At 32.9% G+C, this 23770-nt stretch overlaps 2 protein-coding genes and 1 long non-coding RNA gene across 23 annotated transcripts; 2 read left to right on the top strand and 1 right to left on the bottom strand.

Moving 5' to 3' along the window:
• Nucleotides 1–542: 542 nt before the first annotated feature.
• Nucleotides 543–6415, bottom strand: LOC112710543 (uncharacterized). Its single transcript, XM_025762810.3, has 8 exons — nt 5441–6415; nt 5263–5330; nt 4925–4991; nt 4642–4796; nt 4433–4509; nt 2834–2902; nt 1965–2065; nt 543–1135 (listed from the first exon to the last, which is right to left on the bottom strand). The coding sequence occupies exons 1-8, from the start codon at nt 5705–5707 to the stop codon at nt 821–823; spliced, it is 1119 nt and encodes a 372-aa protein (XP_025618595.1). The 5' UTR covers nt 5708–6415; the 3' UTR covers nt 543–820.
• Nucleotides 1004–1940, top strand: LOC112710544 (uncharacterized). The gene is made up of 2 exons (XR_003156882.2): nt 1004–1142; nt 1219–1940. It is a non-coding gene; the product is annotated as an uncharacterized lncRNA (long non-coding RNA).
• Nucleotides 6416–10559: 4144 nt separating the features above from the next.
• Nucleotides 10560–17692, top strand: LOC112710541 (uncharacterized). 21 transcript variants are annotated; one of them, XR_011865442.1, is made up of 9 exons: nt 10560–10911; nt 12072–12253; nt 13639–13785; nt 14368–14470; nt 15137–15317; nt 16148–16293; nt 16818–16840; nt 17116–17170; nt 17318–17692. XR_011865442.1 is itself a non-coding variant. In XM_072202652.1 (7 exons), the coding sequence occupies exons 3-6, from the start codon at nt 13690–13692 to the stop codon at nt 17141–17143; spliced, it is 351 nt and encodes a 116-aa protein (XP_072058753.1). In that variant the 5' UTR covers nt 10560–10911; nt 12072–12253; nt 13639–13689; the 3' UTR covers nt 17144–17174; nt 17318–17538. The 21 variants fall into 21 exon arrangements, 11 of the variants coding, with proteins under 11 accessions (XP_072058753.1, XP_025618589.1, XP_025618587.1 ...); XR_011865449.1 differs by having other exon boundaries at nt 10601–10911; nt 15194–15317; XR_011865441.1 differs by lacking the exon at nt 16818–16840 and having other exon boundaries at nt 17116–17174.
• Nucleotides 17693–23770: the final 6078 nt, after the last annotated feature.

Here is a 23770-nt window from a genome sequence, read left to right as displayed (position 1 = left end):
TATTTGGGCCTTTGGAGTTTTCCACATACCTGATGGATATTGCTACATATTTTTAATAGCTTTATTTTGACATTCTTAAAATATCCTTCATACTAGTTTTGTTAAACTTTGGTCATCCTTATATTATTTTAGGAATATCAAAATAAGAACTATTGAAAGAGTATGAAAATAACCTTAAAAAGATGTGAAAATAACTCCCAACTTCTATCAAATTTATTTGACAAACTTTCATAGATAATTTCCTACATAGGAAATTTTTAAGGATCTTTATATCAGTTTATTGTCATATCATTTTTGGTTACTCACGGTATCTTCTAACCCAATAAGCCAATGACAAATCCGTCGCGAATCTGAACTCCATTTAAAGGTCTGCTGCTGACCAATAAACTGCTATATACACAAGACGGGATTTGAATAGAAATAAAACCGTGGTAGCAATTTAAGGATCTTTCTATCATTTCATTGTCAATAACTACTATAGTGCACACCCGTTCAAATTGCTACACTCAATCACATATTAGTAGTTAATGACATAAATAAAATAAGATAAAACCATAGTTTTCTTTATAATTTGAACGAGTGCCAAAAAAGCAAACGGTCCTTTGAGAGTTTGAGTGCAACAAGCCAACAACTAAGCACAAACAACATGAGCTCCACAATGTAGATAAATGTATTAAAACTTTTCTGACACCACCTAAAATAAATATGCTTGATTACATTAAAAAAATGGAGCTAAGAAAAAGTACTCTATAGTACAAAACCTATCCAGTACAAGCTCAATGAATAGTACAATCCCAATCTCAAAATGTTAGGACTGTATTTAAAGGTTGTTCATCGAAACCATAGGTGTAAAGGGAACATTGTTGCTATTATTGAAAACACGATAGGTCACAAAAACAGACACACAAAGTGCAGCTACTGATAGTACTAGAGAGAAGGCACTGGCAATACTCCATGAAGTACTTGATCCTGTTGATCCTGAAATTCCATGCAAAGAACTGCTGATGGATATATCGATGGGAACCCAATCGCAGCTGATCGAGTAGTGTCCGGAACCGTGCCATGGTTGACCGTTTTCTGGATACCAGAATGCGACGGACATCATACTGGTTGCACCAATGGTAAATTGCACATCCTGCAAGGTATTTTTTTTTTTTATCATTTTACTTGCTATCCAAGAGACACTACTACAGCATTGATAAGACAATCATATCTCAGATTTCAAGTTGTCCGAGTTATTATATACAAATGAGAAGTGACAGAGTTAGGCTATGCTTAGAAGAATGTAAATGGAGGGAGATAAGGAGTGAAAGACACAGAGCTAATAAAACCATGTTTTGAAGTATTGCTTTTCGGGGAAGAGTGGCATGGCCAGTAAGGGGCAACCTGTCCCTTCCTTGCCATCCAGAAACTCTATTGTCGACCCTCCAAATCGGGTGGTCAAGGAGGAACACATTCTCATAAAACAATTCTTGTGATTTTCTTCTTCTATCATAAAAATGTTAAACAACCAAACAAAAGACTAGCATGATCTTGTTCATTCTAGCCTTTCTTTTCTCCACTCTTCATAGAACTCCCAAATATATCCTTAAATTTGACTACTGTTTCTATAACCAGCAGATCACAAAGAAAGGGGCATGGTCTAAAGCATAAGTTTGCATAAAAGCATTCTTAAATTAGGAAGGTAAGACAAACAAGGCCATATTTGTTTTCCAAAACCAAAGTTGTTTCAGAGTTTATCAACTTACTTGGAGTCCTCTGTGAAAGAACATAAACCAAAATTGATAAATAATGAAACTCAGATGTAACCCAACAATAACACTCCAGATATGCAAAGGTCTCTAAGGTTAATGGAAAAGAAAATTACAGATGTAGAACTCAACTGATGAATATATGGATCGATCAATGCAATCTTTAAGCAAATAAATTTTCTGAATGCAGCATATTGGTTTCTATGTCCAAACCTGTTGAAGGTGATCCATGGTCCTCAAAGGCCTAGAAAATTCAAAAATGTATGTGCCTTTTTTTCCATCCTCTGCATATGGACTCTCATCTTCCACAAAACCTGGTATATAAAAGTTTGTAAGCAACAATTCAGAACAAAATGATACAATAACAAAAGCAATACTCAGTTCATTCTTTGCAACACTCGGTTCATTCCCTTGTTGGCTTTTAATTATCCAGAAATAGATATATAGACAAACACGTGGTAATATTTTTCCTTGAGTGGTACTTGTCTAACAACACTCAATGTACTCGTCCACTTCATATATCAATCTCGAATCCTCTGGTTTTACATCTCCCTCAATTTCCATCATTTCAGGTAACGGATTCAACATATGTAAACCTTGTGTCATGTAGCATGTTCCATTTAAATATATTGTATTGTGCTTGGGACAAATATAAATTAATGAAATAAATATAAAAAAAATAATAATTTCACAACAAGGAGCAATATACAATAAAGCTGGATATCCTTTTTTAACAATTACTTAACTTTCGGGAGTTAGTGGGAGATTAATCTGCCAGATGGCAGCAATCACACATTACTGAAAGCAAGTGGTGTTACATGTATAATAAACGTTTAAAGTGTAGTTAGCAATATCTCACAAGGGTCATACATGACAAAGTGTATGTCACATACATGAAACATTCAATTCATGAATACATATTGATATAACTTGGTATACTTCAACTCAAACTCAAAAAGTATTGTTTAAGGGCTCCTATCACCGCCGGTCTGAATTAGGATTTGAACTATGATATTTTGTTCAATTGAAGGTAATAAAAAGGACAATATATTTGATTTTCAATCTCCAAAAGAATTACTCACCTGAGTGAACAGTAAAGCTGCTATGCCACCACACACCCTTCCAGTCATTCTGTGCACTAGAGTCATTAGCTGAAAAAGGATAAAAGATCAACGTTTAATACAAAATTAGATATAAACAGAAAATTATCAACAAATGAATGGGAAGAACACATTAAGAAACCTAATTTTGTGGTGGGAAATATCTTTCCTTTCAGTTTCAAGTTTCTAACTCTGAAAAGAGATTAGAAATGCATCATCACAATCACATTACCCTAAAATACCGGAAGCAATTGGATATTTTCTAGTCTCAAATCAAAAGCATAGATGGAATGACAAAATGTCCAATAAATTTCTGGATAATATCCTCCAACACATTCAAACATACTCATGAATAAAATAATGATGTTGTAGAGAAAAGAAAAACAACATCATCTCATCTTGCATTACGAAGCTTTATAAGTTATATTTTATTTCATACATCACAAAGCACTTCAGCCAGAAAGTATGTGATACCTTATGAAAACCCACATAGACAAACAAATGAATTGATGGAGACAGTAACTACAAGTACTATGGATACTGCTTGCTATTATTGTGTTGAGTCTTAAGATTCATCAACTGTGGTCCCTACTAGTACTTGCTACAACTGCGCTTGTAAATCTTGAGTCAGCCATTTTTTTACTTAATTACCACCTTTACCTGAGTTATGCACTCAGAAGTTGTAATCTTAGAACAGAAAATACTTAATTCTCACTCTTTTTGTCCTCAACTACACAAATAGGTGACTTAATTTTGGAGCTTCCCCTTCATCAAATGTGCATAAAGCCACCCTTAAGTAATTAAAGACATCGTACACATGCTAAAATCCAATCACTGCATAGTGCATCATTACATAATCATTTAGGGATCACATTTTCTAGTGAAGCAGCATCAATTTTAAATGAGGAAGGGACAAAGATTATTTTAGCAAAACATATCCACAAACAATTAAATAGTAATTCAGGATGTTAATGTCACATCACATGCAAATCCCGATCTGTCATGGATAAACTAAGGCAATCAATAACCCCTCCTTGTGCATGGCTTTATTGGCTAAAAATGAAAATTCTATTTGCATTAACGTATAATCTGAAGTTTGTGAAGAATATTAATAGACAAACAAACTAAATAATTTACAGTAGAAAATACATGTGAAGGAAGATAAACCTTTGAAGGGTAAAAGACAATACTTGTAATCGGATGCATGTACCAAGCATGTGAAGAGGATTAAGAAAAAAGACATTAATACTTGAACAGATGGCACAAGTATCAATTATTTTAAGGTTAGTGAACAAGAGTTAAGTCATGTAAGCAATGATCATACTCATACATAATGTCAGTATACTGAACTGTCCATAATCTGACCAGAGAAAATTCAAGATTTCAGCCAGTTCTCTAGACTGCGGAGGATCTCAGGTTTCCAAATTATGAAGTGAACTATTAAGTGGAAAAGATAAAAGAATATTTCCTGCCCAATAGCTTTGAACTCTATTTGAATGTTCACTAGTACATTTTCAAGTTGCTTTTACTACTTAAATAAACATACAACTCCCACTTAGTGTGAGATACATTTATACCTACCAGGACCTGAAGGACTGGTTCCATCGAGATATCTACAGTGTGGATTCCAGGAATAGAGATCAACCAAGTGACCAAACCTGCACCAGAAAATATAGGAAACCAAATGAACATAACAGGCAAAAAGGGAACCCTACTACAGTCGGGCTTATCTGAAAAATGTCAACTGATGCAGTGAAAGTCAACAAATTTTGCCATTCATCATTCATCACCTGTCACCTCCATTTCCTTCCCCATTGTCTAGGGGATTACCACCATAAAGCCTTCCCGGAATAGCATTTCCAATAGAAAAGTGCATAATGTCAACTTCATGACCTTTGCAGCTCTTGTTAGTGCATGAGGTTGAGTCTTGTGTGCAGCCACCCATCTTATAACAATTCAAGACAATTTATCATTTAATGTTTCAAAAAGTTCTTCCAAAAACAAAAAACGAAAGAAGCAAGGCTTCAAGAAAATTCGAATGACATAGAACATTATCAAATTGCACCATCTTACTCTATGATAAGTGGCATCCTCACCAATTTGAAACATGAGAGCTACAGAAGGACATTTGTTGCCTTCCCTGCATTAAAAAAATAAACACCAAGTGAAGAAAAGTATGTTGAAAATTAATCCATAACAGATTCCTTTTTGTTTTCTTTCTCAAAATATTCTCTTTATTCTTTTCCAATCAGCTCGGACACTCTATGACATAAGCAACTATTCCTTAAAGCAATCATTTGGAACTACTACAATCTAAACTTCATTAACTAGAATGAAGATTTAAACGCATAACAAAATGAAAATAATAAGAAATTATAATAAAAAAATTTGAGTATATGCAACTTTCTTACCCTTTAGAGTAAGCATAATCAGAATCAACTTGCACCAGAAAGAAAATATCGTGGCCATCATGCAAACTCTGCAACAAATCCATAATCACTATATGAATTGAAAGAAAATAAAGAAGAGAAACTTCAATCCAATCCAATTAAATTAAATTAATGCTGAATATGTAAAAAAGTTCCGGACCTTAACAGTCATTTTTCCACCTTTGAACTCCTTATCATCATCGGGGTCAAGCGCGGGGAGAAGACGGAACAGCGAGTAATCAATGTCCTTCCATTCGTCGGCATGTCCATCAAGTGTAACAACACCTGGTCTGAACTCGGCCTCCACTCGGATCTCCGAGTTCGACTCGCAGCTCCACTGACCCGATTCCTCGTGCGAGTCAACTCGTCCAAACAAGAACGATCCCAAGGATGCAAAAACTAATACCACAAACAGTACCCGAACCATTTTCTATTGATTCTATCCGTTACAACTCACGACAACGTGAGTTTGTGCAAAGCAAAAAAGGCAACAAAAAAAAGAAAATAATAGCAATAATAATGACAGCAATAATAATGAAAATAGATTTAGTTGTGGTTGTTGTGTTCTCTTATTTGAATGTTGTAATAACAACAATGAGAATTTGTATCGTATGGCGGCTTTGAATTCAACCAAGGAAGGAAAAAAATGTGGAATATAGTGAATTGGAGTTTGGAGGACCGAAGGATCGTGATTTTGACTTTTCGTTCTTGTTCAAAGGGAGTGGGCTCAACTGAATAAGTAGGACTGTAGGAGGAAAATGAGATTTGTTTGAGATGTAAAACTGAAATGTCGAAAGTACCCTTGTCAATTATCAGCCATCAGCATCATTCAATACTAGTCGTTAGCTCATTACCAAGTTCCCTATCGTGGAGAGAGACTCATAACCGTTGTGGTTCACTCTTTGACGGCGCCAGCGTGTTAGCCATCATCTACCAGGCTGCGGTTACTTCTTCCCCCTTTGCCCATCTGCAGCAGCAAGCAGCGACACCACCTACTCCCTTTCTCTATTTTCCTCCCTGTCAAGCCTCGGTTGCTTTTCCCCTCTCACCATCCTTTTCAACACACCACCAAACCAAAACAATCATACTTTCCATGATCTGATTCAAAAAATTTTAGACAGTCCAACGTAAGATCGGAACAATGAGGATAAAATCCTTTTGAGAATATATCCATTTTGGTCTTTAAAGAATTTCAGATTCGATACTTTAGTCTCCAATTAAACTTAATTATTCGTTCTCTAATAATTAATTCCGTCAGTCGTCCTTTATTCCGTTAACACTAACGGAGGATAAAATAGTCCCCGACAACTCTAACAGGGATAAAATAGTCTCTGATATCCACTATTCGGAAACGACACTGTTCAGTCTGTTCTCTCCCAATTTTTATCATATCTCGCATAATACTAACAGTCTAACACTGTAACTTCAAACTACACAATGCATACTCTATAAATTTAATGTTCACAAGAAAAAATCCTCAACTTGTTCTCAACTAATTCATACTTAGAAAACTAACGCCTATGTCTCTTAACTAGTTATCATCTTCGATGGATCCCATAAATCTAGACAGCAATTCTGATTTGTTAAGACCCGTCGTTGTCATTGCCATCTCCCTCCTCCTCTACCTTATCATCTCCATGACCACATTGTCCATCACTCTGAGCGTTTCCTTTAGCTTCTTCTCTGAACCAATATTCAGTAATCGCTTCAGTTTCCATATGAGCGGCAATGGCGACATTACTCGTTGTATTGATAGCTGTCTGCCAAACTCTGGAAAATGAGAATTTGCATATGATATCGAAGAAGAATCTTCTCATGATGTCCTAATGTCCAACAATCTATATTGCTTGCCGGAGAGTGGAGAAAAGTATGTCCTTGGAGTAGTTGTGGAACTTGATCTTGAGGATGTTGTGAACGTGTCGGGATTGGAGGTGATGTTATTGAAGACGTGAAAGTGGATGCTTTTGGTGGGTGAAGTGCAGAGGAGGTAGATGTACCAGTTACAAATATTTAGGAAGTGTATGGTCCACGATATGTTGAGGTAGGTGCGACACGTGTGACAATTACACCATGGCTTAATCTTGGAACTAAAAAGGAGGAAGGAAAAGATGGAAAAGAAGACAGGGAAGGTGAAGAAGGAGAGTATGAATGTTAGGGTTATGCGAGATATGATAAAAATTGGGGAAGAACAGTGTCGTTTTCGAATAAAGGGGTCAGTGATCATTTTATCCCTTGTTAGAGTTGTCAGGGACTATTTTGTCCTCGATTAGAGTTGTCAGGGACTATTTTATCCTCCGTTAGAATTAACAGAGGACCTAAGTGACTGACGGAATTAATTGTTAAGAACCAATTGAATAATTAATTTTACTTGGGGACTAAAATGTCCAGTCTAAAATTTTTTTAGGACCAAAATGGGTATATACTCAATCCTTTTTTTTCCCCTTAATGTCCGGAACTTTTAAAAAAACATAAATGTAATATGATCTATATATGTTAGTTATAAGAATCCAACCGGATCGGATGGTTCGATAAAAAACTGGTGAATTGGACCTTTAACTTGTTCGATCCAATAACATGATCATTTAAAGATTAAAATTAGTGAAAATCGTTCAAAACTAGTAAAAATAGACTCAACTGAACCGTTTTAGAAAAAATTTTAAAATTATTGAAGAGATAGTCTGAACTTGAATCCTCATTATTTTTACATGCTTTCTTTATTATTAAACTATATTATTTCATATTATTTTATATACTAATTATTAATTATATAGTAAAAACATATAATAATTTTGTTAATATTATTTCAATTTTATACTCGTTTATATTTAAATTAATTATATTTTTTATTATTCATAATTATTAATATAAATGTTATTAAACATATATAAATAAAAATATCAAATATTTTTACTAATTACAATATCATTTTTCTTTTTATATATGATATTTATTAAATATTATTTTTTAATAAAAATAATATAATAAATATAAACTAATTAATTAGTTTTTAAAATAAAAAATAGTTACTTTAGTATGAAAATAAAATTAAATAATTTTTATTACAAAAAAATATTAGAATTTTATATATTTATTTAAGAATTTTGCTAGGTAGATAATAACTTTTATAAATAATGTGAATAATGGATTCTAGAATTGACTCAATAAAATAAAAAAACACTTTATCCCAAATTACCTCATAAACCTTAACATTAGGATAACCATCTGCACACCTAGTAAATTGAATATCCAGCCATTGTTAACTGTATAGGAGTAAATCGAATCAAAAGAAATAACCATAAACATAATCATCTACATACCTATTGAATTGAATATCCGATACATCAATTGTTCACATTATTTAGTATTCTCATTGTCTACCTATATTTTTTCTTTATTTTAATGATAATTAAATTATAACTTGTTGATTATAATTTGTTGAAACTCGATTGTTTTTAAAATATTAGTGAAGATATCTATTTTAAATTATAATTTTAAATTTTTGACTATTTTATATTTATACTTATGTAGGATTGGTTTTATCAGTCAATTAGTAATTTATCGGTTAAACTAATAAACCAGTAACTTGATCAGTTCAATTACCAATTCTATTCTTACAACTATGGATCTAATATTAACCATGAGTTTAAAAATCGGACCAGATCGATCGGTCGAACCAACAATAAAAATGGTCCATTCCGTTGTCTATAACCGCTCAATTCAAAACCACCTGAAAATCACTGAACCGGCCGGGGTTCTTGAAGGGTGACTTTTTTTTTAAAATAAAAATAAAAAAACCCAAAAGCTTCCTCCTTCGTGAATGACACACTCAGGCTTTGTTTGGTTGGATGGAAAGAAATAGAAAGGAAAGAAATAGAAAGAAAAGAAGAGAAAGAAAAAAAATTGAGTGGAATTTTATTTTTCTTAAATATGTTTAGATGAAAGAAAAATGAGGAGGAAGGAAATAGTATATAATATTATGAAAAGACAATTTTATTCTTAGGTATTTTAAAATATATTTAAAAATAGAGGGAAATATTGGAATATTGATACGAAATACATTTTCCTTCCATTTTCCATCCATTATTGGAAGGAAAAATTTTTCAATGGGTCCCACCCATTTTTTTATATTATTCATTTTTTCTCTTTAACTTTTCCATTCAACCAAACAAAAGAAAATTATTATTTTCCTTCTAATTTCTTTCCTTCCTACTTCCTTCCTTCCGTTTTCTCCTCAAACAAACACACCATCAGAATCAGAAGAAAGCTTAAAAGTCCTCCCAAACCAAAATCCTAGCTTCTTCAACGGCTCTGCCGCCGCTGTCCGTAGTTGTTGGCGCCTCTGCGGCTTCCTCCTTCCCCCTGTCTCGAACCCAGGCCCTCTCTTCTAGCTTGGCACCTCGTCCCCATCCTCTCTGGCTTCTCTGTTCGAGGCTTGGAGCAGCTCGCCGTCGAAGGTTAGTGGCACTGCTTTCACTTCTTCGGTTATTCCTTTGATGCTCTGTTTAGTGATTTCTGAATGTGAAATTGTGAATGGAAATCAAATCACTGTTTGTGTTATTGAAATTATTGCTAAAAATGGATTTGTTACTCTGCTGCTGTTTTTTATTTTTTAATTTCTGAGTATGATGGTTTTGAATTTTTTATAGATAGGTTTATTGATTTTTAGTTTAGGGTGATTAATTGTTGCTGTTTATTAACTTTTGTTGCTGATTGTTCTTGATTTCTGGCTCTGTTCAGTTTGTTGTGCTGTTTGTAATGGTATTTTTTATTGGATTTATCCTTTGAGAGCTGCTGTTAATGTGGTCTGGTGTTGCCTTAATGATTTCAGTTATGATCTTATGGATGATTATTTGATTTCTAAATGTGCTGCAGTTGTTTTTAACTTTGTGAATGATTTATTTATTTCAGTTAATCAAGAAGCAATTGCAGATAATAATGCATCTGGGAATAATAATTTGTTTGTCAATCCTCCTATTTCGAATGATGTTGCTAATCCTATTTAGATATTTCTTTATACTATTTAATTTTTGAGTTTGTATTTTGATAAGATCATATAGATTTGGTTAATGACATTTTATGTAGTATTTTAAATTTAAAAGATATTTTAAGATTTATATTAAAGTATAATTATATTTTAGGATATTTATTTATAATTTATTTATTATTTTATTATAAAATAATTTTTTCAATTGAACTACAATTAGATCAATAAATAAAGTGACTAGAGCAGTTTGATAACCGGTTAACCTATAAATCATCCTCTTAAACTATTCTCCTAGATCCAATACTAATAAAAGACAAGAAAAACAAAAGAAAAATCACCCTCTTAATGACAAAAGGCCCAAAACTCTAAAACCCTTATTTTACTCCTCACTTGTCTCTCTCCTCAGCTCACCACCACCCACAGGCCTCAACGGCCAACACTCACACGAACCAGCCAGCAGCTTGGCTCAGTCACTCTGTTGTCGGCGTCTTGTGGTGGTTCGTGTGTCGCCGCCTTCTTGGCCTCATCACGACGGCTCAGTCAAGCAGAAGCAGAAGCCGCCAGCAACTCGCCCTTGGTTCGGACGTCGTCGTCCTTCTTGCATTTTGGCCTCGCCATCGCCGCCTGCTCGCTGGTCTCGTCGCTGAGTGAGTCCTTGCCTTCCCCTGTTCCCTCTTTTTCAATTTTCCCCTTGTCCCTGTCTTCCCTATTTCACAGCTTCCTGCCTTCTTCTTTAACTGATTAACTAATTTAACTAATTAACTAATTTTGCTGTAAATCGTCACTGAATTTTAATCGTGTTCTGATCAAATTAATAAACTACTGTTGATACCATAATTATGAAAACATACGGAGTCCTGTGTTGTCTTAGTTTGTATGCCAATGAATTTCTGTGAAAATATATTATCTTTGTGAAAATATATTAGCTAGTCCTATAGAACAAAGTTAGGCAACATGCCACTTGGAGTTCAACACTTGAATTTCTGTGAAAATATAGAATTTGGAATTTAAACCAGTAGAGGTAAATGAGGCTAGGTGATATCTAGTTCTGATACTTTTAAATTTGATTATTATGGGATAAACATTGCTTTGTTGGAAATCCCGTGAGTTTAATGAGTTTGTTTTAGATAATTACTTTGAGATTTGTTTCCTGATGTCAAGACTTTCTTTTGATGCTCTTTATTTTCCCTCTACCTATGCTTGGGTATTTTGGGAAAGTACAACTATCAAAAAAAAGTTTTTAAGTTGGACGTGATTTATGGATTGCAGTATCTGATTAAGAAACATGCTGGAGACCACCCCCTGGACTTGATTTATGGATTGCGTTATCTTTTGCTCTCGTGTTCTTAAACTAAGAAAATATTTTGTACTAATGACTAGTTTATATATCTATTTTTGCATTATTATTTATATTTAAGAATTGATACTTGCTTGTTATTAATGTGTTTCTGAAGACAAGCATTTTAAATTCTAATCTTAATTTTACTTTTATAATTTTATATGTTAATTTAATTGTGACCGGGTTAGCTGATTCAACTTGTAAGTCATCGGTGGAACCAGTGACCCAATGACCTGTCATATGACCAATTTGGTTACGATTCGGTTTTGATGACTATGTTTGAGACTTGAGAGTTGCTTCATAAAACTATGAAAATATGAGGCTTTAATTGATTTTGAATTTGTATGTATTTTTTAATTTACAAAGAGAGCATGTTTTTATTATTGTGTGTTTATTTATAATTTAATATTACTGGTTTAACCTCTAGTCTGGTAACATGAATGGTTTGATGTTTGGTTTGGTTTTCAGAACCTTGCGTAACACACACACAGGTGTCAGCCAACCCTAAACCTCCCCACGGATCTGCTCTGCCTCCTGCCACATTCTGTTTCTGTTCTGCCTCCCTTCAGCCCTTCTGGCCTTGTTCTGCTTCTGGCATGCGCTTGCATCACAGCGTCTACCAGTCGCTGCTCTCCCTCAGTTCTGTTAAGGCATGGTTTTCTACCTTTTATATGCCATTTTCTTGTGTTAATTACTTAATTTCTAAAGGTTGGTTCATGTTAAACTGATTCATGACACCCCCACACAATCTTTTATTTCTATTTTTTTTTCCCTGATGTTTTGTTTGTCCTCAGTTCTTTGGATTTCTTTTTCCTGCAATTTACATAAACTTTTTCTGAAATTGTTGTCTGATTGTGTAGTTGCTTTTGGTATTATGTTACTATAATACTCTGATTGTGTTGTACTTGTTATTTTGTTTAAATGAGACTGATTTAGGTGTGAAGAGACTTTCATGCTTTAGGTGGCACTACACGATTTAATTTTGTTTTTTGTTTTTTTTTTTTTTTTTTTTTTTCTAACTAAAAGTGATAGATCAGTCTTAGTATGATGTAATTTTGCATCTTACTATCTTAGTAGGGTTTAATTTTGAAACCCTTCATCAGAAAGCTGAAAGTGTTAAAGAGAAGATCTTTTGGTTTGCACGGAGGCTGAAAGGAAGTGGGTTTGTGCCCCTGAAACTTTTGAAGGAAATAGAAAAATTTGTGCATGCTTGTTCCTTTCTCATCTAGTTTTGGACAATGCTTTTATTTTCATTCAATATCTTTTTTCAAGCATTTGAAAAAATCTTTCCTGAAGAGCTTGTAATTTTGTAGTTTCTTTTCCTTTACATGGATCATGATTAATTATGCTCCAACATTTAATTCTAATAAGAGTGTATGCCCAATTGAATGTTAACATTTATAGTTAACAAATTAACACCTCAATGCAACAATTACTCCTATATTGCCAATTTTCTACTTGATATTGTTTGTGTTTACTTTTTGGTTAGTATTATTCTTAGGCCATAATAGGAGGGCACATATCTTTTTTTGGGTTGAATGGTCTTATCCATGTCTTGACAAAAAGGGTGTATTTGTGTTAGTCAGGCAATATCTAACGTATAATGACATCAAATTTTCATGGACATAGATCAATGTTTTGTTTGTTATCATACAATGCAATGGAATTTGATTTATATGGTTGACCCCAAAAATGAATAAGGTTTGCATGTTGCTATTTGAATCTACCCTGTTATTATCCATACATGGTTTTCTAATATTGCATATTATTCGTGATGTTGAAAGTTTCACTTGTTATAATCTTATCCTGTTTTCTTTTTCAAAAAAAAGAAGGGTTCTAAAATTGTTTATCTTTAAATATAATTTTTAGCAGGGTTGGGATCTTTCATTTCTCGATTTGATCATCACTATAAAGAACACCTGATCTTTCATATTAGTTGTGATGTTGGTTTTGCTTGTTATAATCGTATCCTGTTCTCTTTTTTCAATAAAAAAGAAGGGTTCTAAAATTTATCTTTAAAAATAATTTTTAGCAGGGGTTGGGATCTTTCATTTCTTGATTTGATCATCACTATAAGGAACACCTCATGGGAGGATTGAGAACTATGGTTAGGGGGGGTAAAGATAGCAGGTTGGAGGTTGAATCTTTGATCTGGCTTTGCTCCCTTTCAGAGCTTGAGATTGTAAGGATTTTATTCATCATCTTTAAGGATAATATCATTGTTCTCTTTTATTTTAAATTCTTGTTGTGTATTTATTTTTGTTGAGTTATGTTTTTCACCAGAAATTAGTTGTCAAGGTAGAGCTCTCGTGTTTAAGTTAAAAATTTTAAATATTTTTAGTAATTGTCATAATTGGTAAATTTCTGTTGGCATATCTTATTTTGGTAGAACTCATTGTGATTCAACAGAGTTTTATATTGGCTATCAAAAGCCTAACACAATCATCCTCCTTTTTTTTGGTAGAAATAATTATAAATTATTAAAAAATGTGGAAGAAAGTACATGTGACTAAGATGAGGTATTCTTAAGAAAAGGTAAAAAATGGACTTGTATCGAATTGGATAATAGTGAGTTGAAATGTTTTTCATAGAGACCCTGCCATTTTGACTGGGTTTCGTCTGCAAATCCAGTTCATGAGATTTGATTGGTTTTGTCGTTGACTCGTGTCTGATAACTAGAGTGTGCCCTGCCACTTCTGGTTCCAGGTTAAGATTTGTTATGGAAGTTCTTTATAATGATATTCAAAGTTTGGCATTTTTGCAGGATATGTTAATTAGCTTGAAGTTGCTGATCTTTCAACGTGCAAAAACGGTAGGCTATGCTGATCTGGCTAAGAAATTCAACCTTAAGATTATTCGAGCCATTGGTATGACTTTGTTACTCAAGATCATGCTTTTCTGTATTCTTATATGTGTACTGTTCCTTGATTATGCGTGCAGTTTTCCTATGCTTCTATTGAGTTGATTTATATATCTTCTTTTTCTTGTTCCTATCTTTTTATATAATACATACTGTTTACTTAAGTTGAGGCAGGATTCAAGTATTTTTATTATATTTTGCATTATTACTATGTTTTTCTTTTGGAAAACAAAAAAAAGAAATATAGAAAGAGAAAAAAGCATATCTGTAGAGTAGGACTTTGTGTAGCCTCCTTTAAGGGTCTGGCTCAAATTTTTCTCAGTATGTCTGTGTGTAATAGGAATATATTAAGTTAATCATTTAACATGACTTTTGCATGCATCTCTTGAAATAATTGAAGGACTATAACCTCTATCCCGACTTCTCCATATTTATAAGTTGAATAGCTTAATGGTGAGAATTAATAAATCATAAGTCTTCTTGAATTGCGTCAAGTTATTTAGAATAGCAACAAATTGGTTTTCGCGGTATTACTTGTAACTAAGTACAAGTCCTTAATAACAAGTTCCTGAATATCATTCCAGTTTTGCTAGTACTTAGGTAAATATGTGTACTAGCTACTCAAACTGTTTGGTTATATTAATTTTCTGACTATCATTGGTTCTCAATGCAGCTGTTGTTTTGATGGAGCATCTTAAGGAAGAGTTAAAAGATTTATTGCTTGTTGCAGATACGGATAAATCTGCGCCTTTTTTGGATGCTTGTAAACTATTGAAATGTTATAAGGAGGGTACTACAACTATTGAAGAGCTAATTACAGACATCGGTACTGATATACAAGCATATGTGAAGAGGTACGTTCCAAACATTTGTATTTCTGAGAACTTATATAGTGAAACTATGGTAATTTATCTACCTAACAGATTTTGAAATTCGAATTTGTAGTTAACAAAGTTGATGTATGTTGATATTACATTGACATTTATGAAGTTTGGTGCTGAATGCTAGAGCTGTGTCTCCAGTGGATATAGAGGATGACATTAAATGATGTACAACAATAATTAACCAGTATAGTTATCTTACTAGTTAGTAATGGATAAATAGAAAGTCATGCAGCAGTTCATTGAATCTCGATAGCTGTGAAAGATGCACGACATTTGCCTACAAGCAAATTTAATGACCATTACTAACCAAGCACTAATTACTTGGATGTCTGACCTAATTATTACTTGTAGTATATAGGATCACTTTAATATATATTCATTTTCTACATAGACACCTGCCTTCCTCGATACCAGATTTGATAAGTATCTGAGGATAGGAAAGGCAGAAAGCACCAATACAATGGTGAGTGGAGACATTGACAAGATAGAAAAATTGTTTTTAAGTTTTCTATTAGACAAAAGATTGGAGAAGTTGTTTTTCTAGGATAGATACATTTTGCCATCTATTTTCTTGTCCAAGCAAGTTTTGTCTTTCCCAATATCTCTGTACCTAATGGGATCTTACTTCTGATGGTAGCGTTTGTTTCTTCATTTGGCCATTGCCCATTATACCTACCTAATAGGATCTTAGTTCTGATGGTGGTGTTCTCTTTCTCCATTTGACCATTATACCTTGTGCATCTTATGCTTCTTATTGGGGTATGTAATGTAAACATTAGTATCTTGATTTGTTTGTATAGACCATCAACGTACAAAAGAAAGGAGGAGAAAGATGAAAGAAAATAGTAAAAGATTGAGATGTTCTTGATGACCTGAAACTTACAAGCTTACTTATGGCAAAAGTTGAGTTCGACTTTTCTCATTGGCGGATGCACACTTTCTTTTTGTAGGTTTTCTACTTTTTTCCCCCCTTTGGGGTCATATTCATAATTGATTGTATTCATCTATTTTATAGCTGACATTGCTGGAGCAATCTAGCAGAAAAATTTTGAATATTATTCTTAGAAGAGGTAATATTGGTTATTGGGAGTTTTTGACTTTGGGTTTCATATACTTACCTTATTAGTTATTAGGATGTTTTTTACAAATAAATTGAATACTTATTGATATATATCTTTCTAAAAATGGTTATTTTAGGTGTACATCAATATCAATTATCAAAATTAAGTACTAGTATAAAATATATTTAAAATACAAAATACATATTAAAAACAAGTTAAACAATACATGTATTTATACACAAATACAAGATAATTGATTTTAGTAGTTGATTTTAGTGTATAAATATTTTTGTTTTAAAAATATTTATATTTATCCTTCTTTTTATTACATATCTCGTTAATAGTGTTAACGAGATATTAATATACATATCTTGTTGTCAATGCTAACAAAATAAAACTGTGTTTGCAGTATGGTTTGAGTCGATCTATAAGGTAAATTGATATAATTTGTTACGATTTGGATTATATTAATTTAAATTTTATTTTTTAAATTAATTCAATTTTATTCAAAAGATTATAATTTGTATTGTATTGATTTATTTATTTTTAAATTGATTATGATTCAAACTATTGATATTTGGATTGGATCGATTTGTATCTTATCAAAATATTGTTTAAAATTAGGGGTGTTCAAAAGTTATCTAAACCAAATAAAATTGATGAGATAGGTTATTATTCAATCTCATTTTCTATTATGGCATGTTTAGGAACATCAATAGGTTAAATGAGTTGTGACACAGTGCTGGAGTCCTCGACTTTAAAGTTGGTACTTTTTTAAATTACTTAATCTTAATTCGTAAACGTCTTTAAATTAATTAGGTATGCTCCTTTAAATTAGTTTTTACTATTTTTTTATTTCACATTTATATGTTGTTAATAACTTAATTACGTTGACATATATGTTGTTAGGTTCATCGAGATGGACAACAGAGTAGGGACCATTATGAGGACAGGTTGCTCAGATTGTGACATAGGCCAGGCTAGATACCTTATGGATGGATGAGTTTAATTTAGGTTTACTTATACAATTATTTAGTCCTAGTTGATTGTAACATTTCTTACGAGTTTTGATTATGTTTCTCGAAATTTAAGCTTTGTCGGACATCATATGACGGTCCCCAGCTCCAGGCAATGTGTCACGACTGGTTGAGGAGTTGTCGGGAAGTTCAAGCATGGAGGGTAGTGGTGTAGTTAGTATAAACGTAATGCCGAACTAACAATGTATAGAAAGAGTAATACAAAGAATCGAGCACTAAATGAATGAAAAGGATTATTATTATTGCATATCATCAGAATACAAGTGCTAGTTTATTTATATATTACCCCCGACACTACTACATTCAATAAGAGCTTTTGCATTATGACCGTTGCTAAGCTATCAGAATCTTAAATGACTATCTTGAAATTTAAGATAGATAATGTCTTTACAACCCAATCCCCCCTCCCCTGCAAACTTAAGGTGGGTGAAGCACAAGCCTGAGTTTATCTCTGAACTTCTCAAACAAATGGCTTGAAAAAGGCTTTGTTAGGACATCTGCCATCTATTCTGATGCAGGGATGTGTGTGACCGCAACCAAGCCTTGATTGACTCTATCATGAACAAAGTATATAGATCAAGCTTGAAGTGTTTCGTTTGATTATGTAGCACAGGATTGTAAGCAAGAAGAACATTGGACATGCTGTCACAATACACGATGGAGGCATTCTTACTAGGTTGATGCATTTCGGTGAGGAGCGTTTGGACCCATATCAGCTCAGCAAAGATTATAGCAATTTAGCAAGTGTTCTGAACTCTGTCTCTGTTGATCTTCGACTAACAGTGGTTTGTTTTGTGCATTTCCATGAGACGAGGTTGGGGCCAAAATATATGCAATATCCTGATGTTGATTTTCGATCTTTCAGATCCAAAGCCCAATCGGAGTCTGCAAAACCAGTCAAGCGAAGGTTATTAGATTTATGGAAATGAAGATTAAGAGAAATGGTACCTACAAAGTATTGAAGTAAGCGCTTTAACGCAGTCCAGTGATCTTCTAATGGATTTGAAAGGAAATGATTGAGCTTATTCACTGTGAATGTGATATCAACTCGTCTTATCGTCACATATTATAATCCTCCAACCAACGACCTAAACATAGTCGGATCTTCAAATGACATGCTCCTTAAAGATGTCAAGTGACACGAGGAATTCATAGGAGTATTCATGACTTTACATTCGAGCATTCCGACTTTGGATAGAAACTCTCGAATGTACTTGGACTGGTTCGGGGAGATAGAGAAGTCAGTGTGATGATTGACTTCATTGCCGAGGAAGAAGTTTAGGTCACCTAGATCTTTTAGGAGGAAAGTGGAGTGTAGTTGGTTAATAGTCTCTTGAATCTCTTGATCATCACTTCCCGTGACAAGCATATCATCTACATGGATGAGTGTGTAGGCGATGAACTTGGATGTTGATTTGATTAAGAGAGAGGGATATGATTTTGTGCTCTCAAACCCAAATTTTCAAAATGTAGAAGTGAGGGTGAGATACCAAGCACCCCGTGCTTGTTTTAAACCATAGATAGCTTTTGTGGAGCTCACTTACTATGTTAGGATTCTCATGAATAAAGGCTAGAGGTTGCGCCATGTATTGAGTTTCATATAGAACTCCATTGAGAAAGGCGTTATGAAAGTCATATTGCCTAATTCTCCATCCTTTTGAGAGAACAAGAGTGATAACTAATGGAATAGTGACTAGTTTGATCATTCGCGAAAAGATTTGATCATAATTGACCCTTTGAGTTTTTATTTATAGTGAATATTTGCTTGCACCCAATTATTTTTCCATTGGGAGGTGGTTCCATCAATGTCCATGTCTTGTAATTCATTAGCGCTTTGTGTTCGACCATCATGGCTTTCTTCCAATGTGGTGAGTTCGTGGCAGCAAGAATGAACTTGGGAGGAGCTAAAGAAGAGTTTTTAAATGACGAAGAAGTAGTTGTTTAAAGGACTTTGGATTTACTATGGCCAGTCTTTGACCATGTGAGCATGGGATGGTTGTTGTTTCAAGTTTGGACAGGTTATTCTAGAGTAGTGGGTATATTTTTTAGAAGTTCATCAGGAACAGGATTAGCGGAAAGTAAGGTCAAAGAGGGAGTTATAGAAGATAGTGGTATGGCTGTGATAGTTGGCAAAAATTCATGTTGACAAGCGTGACATTGAGAATTGGATGTTGTGTCTAATTGAAAAAGATTAGAGTATGAAAACTTGGTCTCATCAAAGACCACGTCCTTGGAAACCATAGTCTTCCCGTCTTTAGTGAGACAAATATATCCATTTTAATGAGTAGAATAACCCAAGAAAAGGCAAGGTTGTGAGTGCATTTCAAGCTTGTTTGTGTTATATGGCTGAGAGTGAGGATAACAAAGGCACCTAAAAACTCGAAGAAGAGAATAATCTGGGACAATTTGAAACAAGAACTCAAAGAAGTGTTAGCAGATGGCATACGGTTGATAAGAAAAATTGCAGTAGAAAAAGCATAGTCCCAAAGGGATAGAGGGAGAGAGGAAGTAGCTAGGAAAGTTAGACCAGTTTCGACAATATGTTGATGCTTCCACTCTTCCAAACCGGTTTGTTGTGGTGTATAGACATGAAAGCCTATTTGCAACGCCTTCTTAGTGCTGGAATTTTGTAAAAGCTCGCGAGAGACACTCGCAACCATTATTCGTTTGAAGAGCACGGATTGAATATCTCGGGTCTTGTGGTTATTTTTCCGTCAACTCTGAATGGAAAATGCTGATATATCAGGTTTAGAAATGGATAGGGTCTAATTATTTTTAAATTTAAATTGGTTAGGGGGTTTATTTGTCCTTATAATTTTTTAAACAATATTTTTTAGATTATTTTTTTATTTATTATATTAATATTCTTTTTTCAATAAATTTAAATATATGGTATAATGAGTACAAACTAATTAATAAATTATTTAAATTTAAAAATATCATTTATTATGAAACTAAATAAATAATTTTTAAATATAATTTTTAAATACATAAATAATAAACATTAAAATTCAGTTAATACACTAATAATAATATCCCTATGATATACTATTAGTATTATGATCTAGATAATTTTTTACAATAAAGTGAAAACTAATGAACACATTATTTGATATATAGTAAAATATTTTTGAGTAATAACAAATTTAATTTATCTCTTTAAACTAAATTAATAATTCTATTTGATATCTTTGTACTAAAATATACTATGAGCAAACTACTAATACTAAATGAAATAATTAAAATATATAACCTTTAATGAAATAATTAAATACTAATTGAAATAATTCTATTTTTTATCTCTTTAATTGAATTTTAATATACTTAAAATTTTAATTAATCTATATTATTCTTATATTGATAAATCTTTATCAATCTATAACCTTATGATCATATGTATTATTAATAGATTAATAATATTATTGATATTTTAAATTTATTGAGTTTATAAATGGTCTCCATCATATATTAATTATATTGTAATTATTTCATTTAGTATTAGTAGTTTACTCATAGTGTATTTTAGTATAAAGATATCAAATAGAATTATTAATTTAGTTTAAAGAGATAAAAAATTAAATGTTATTACTCAAAAATATTTTACTATATATCAAGTAATGTGTTCATTAGTTTTCACTTTATTGTGAAAAATTATCTAGATCATAATACTAATCGTATATCACAGGGTTATTATTATTAATGTATTAACTGAATTTTAATGTTTATTATTTATGTATTTAAAAATTATATTTGGAAATGATTTATTTAGTTTCATAATAAATGATATTTTTAAATTTGAATAATTTATTAATTAGTTTGTACTTATTATATCATATATTTAATAATTTATTGGAAAAAAATATTAATATAATAAATAAAAAAATAATCTAAAAAAATATTGTTTAAAAAATTATAAGGACAAATAAACCCCTAACTAATTTAAATTTAGAGACAATTAGATCCCTGTCCATTTCTAAACCTGACACGTCAGCATTTTTCGTTGACGGAAAAATACCCACAGGACCGCGTTGTGTGACGGAATCAGGGAACATGGACCGACTTGAATCGATTTTATTTTGAGGGGTCGCATTGTCATTCTTAAAAATGGACAGGTCAGTACTTCACTCTAGATTGTGGTATGGCGAGTATAAACATCTATAAAAGATACATAGTAATGAAAGGTTGTTTAGAGACAATTGATGAAGGACCCCGTACATCTGAAATCACTAGTTGAAGGGGATAAGAATAAGATGCAGTAGATAATTGATATGGCAATTTATGGGATTTGGCCATACAACAATATTGGCACTTGAAATCAATATTTGAATCTTTATTAATAGGTAATTGACATGTTGTAATTATGGATTTTACAATTGGAAGGCCAGGGTGGACAAGTCTTTTGTGGTAAACATCTAAAAAAGTACAAGAATTTGCTTAAACAGTAGATAAACATGAAAAAGATGGGGCTTTTGGATGAAGACACATTCGAACCGATACATGTCATTCTCATCCTTACCCCGGAGGAAAATTTTTTTGATAGCCTGCGATTTCACCAAGCAATAGTCAGGCCAAAAAGAAAAATAAACATCGTTATCACTTATCACGTGCAAACTTTGATACACTTACTAAATTCTGAGTAATAGAGGGTACATATAGCAAATCATATAAGTTATAGTGTTTAAACGTAGAACTTATTAAAACAGATTTACCAATTTTTTTATCGGCATTTCCGCATCACTACCTATATACACTTGTTCTTGGCTACAGATTGTAAGTGTTGCAGGATGCCTCCAAGTCAAGAAATTAGTTTCTGTTAATTTTTTAGACAGGGATATAGTGAAAGGTTTGGGAACAAGGGTGCTCATGGTGGTGTTGGCAGAGGATATTAGTGATGGTGCATCATTGCTTGAAGGATTAAAAATGTGTGATGTTTTTGGATAGTCTGTCATGGATTATTGATTGAAACCCTGATACCATATAAATGCAATGACAAACTAATAATGTATAGAAAGAGTAATACAGAGAGTCGAGCACTGAATTAATGAAAAGGATCACTATTATTGCATATCATCAAAATACTAGTACTGATTTATTTATATATTACCCTCGACATTATTACATTCAATAACAGTTTCTGCATTATGACCATTGCTAAGCTAAATAATCTTAAATGATTATCTTAAAAATTAAGATAGATAATGTCTTTACAGTTAGTTTGCTTCAATTATGTGGAGTTTCAATCAGAACCTACTACAATAAAATTCTACCCTTATCTAATAGGTAGTCTAACTTTAATTGCCAAATAACCCTCAAAGTAGTTATACTTATATCAACAAAATGTGTGGTTGCTTGGCATTCAAGTTATGCCTATAAGTCTATAACCGCATGCAAAACATGATCCAATCCTCATTTCATAGATTCTATGCTCTTAGGCTCAATGCCTAATTTACCAATAAAAGCACTGTTCATCATATTGTTAAACAGAAATTTCAGCAATTTTGTTTTGACTTGTACACGATATAAGCAAAACGGGCCTGCTACACATACAAGCAATAAGGACTTACAAGTGTTACAAGCCCCCAGCCCACAAACATTCCATACGCGCAGTAATTATATTGAATGCAGCGTAACATTCACGCGCTCCCACTAACCGCCCCTTAATGGCAGACTCTTCCACTTCTTTCACTTCTCAAAGCCATTCAGAGAAAACGCAACCCTTCCATTTTCGAGCAACATTCGAAACTCAAGATATACAAATCGTCGCTAACATTCGAAAACTTCATCAATACACCATAAAACTCTCGATCAAGAATCTTCAGAGAAAACAAAGCTATAATACTCAAGGTACGTTACATTACCATTCCTGTATATTTTCCAAATTTCGAACTAGATTTTACTGTTCTTCTACGTTCTTCTAGGTTTTATTGTTCTTCTTGCTCTACGTCTCATTTTACAGTTTTTATTGTTCTAGGTTTTACTGTTATTCTTGCTTCTATGTTACACTGTTCTTCTTTGTTCTTGTGGGTGTTACTGTTCTTGTTGTTCTAGTTCTTCTGGTAACTGATTTTTGGGGGTATATTCCTTAGTTTGGTGGGTATATATGGAGTAATTTTTTGGGTGTATATGGCATAAAATGTTGGGTGTATATTTCTGAACTGATATACTGTAATAGTCAGCACTTGCTTATATTTGCTTGTCCATGGGTGTATATTGGTTGAGCTTGTAATGTTGCTTGATATGATGCATGTTTGAGTGACACCTGACTGATATATATGGGTGTATCTGATTCATATCTATGGGTGTATCTGACTGATATATATAGGTG

Source organism: Arachis hypogaea, chromosome 9 (genome assembly GCF_003086295.3).
Source record: "Arachis hypogaea cultivar Tifrunner chromosome 9, arahy.Tifrunner.gnm2.J5K5, whole genome shotgun sequence".
Taxonomy (NCBI): Eukaryota; Viridiplantae; Streptophyta; class Magnoliopsida; order Fabales; family Fabaceae; genus Arachis; species Arachis hypogaea.
The sequence above is the reverse complement of the archived record's forward strand: the minus strand, read 5'-3'. Positions and strand labels throughout refer to the sequence as shown.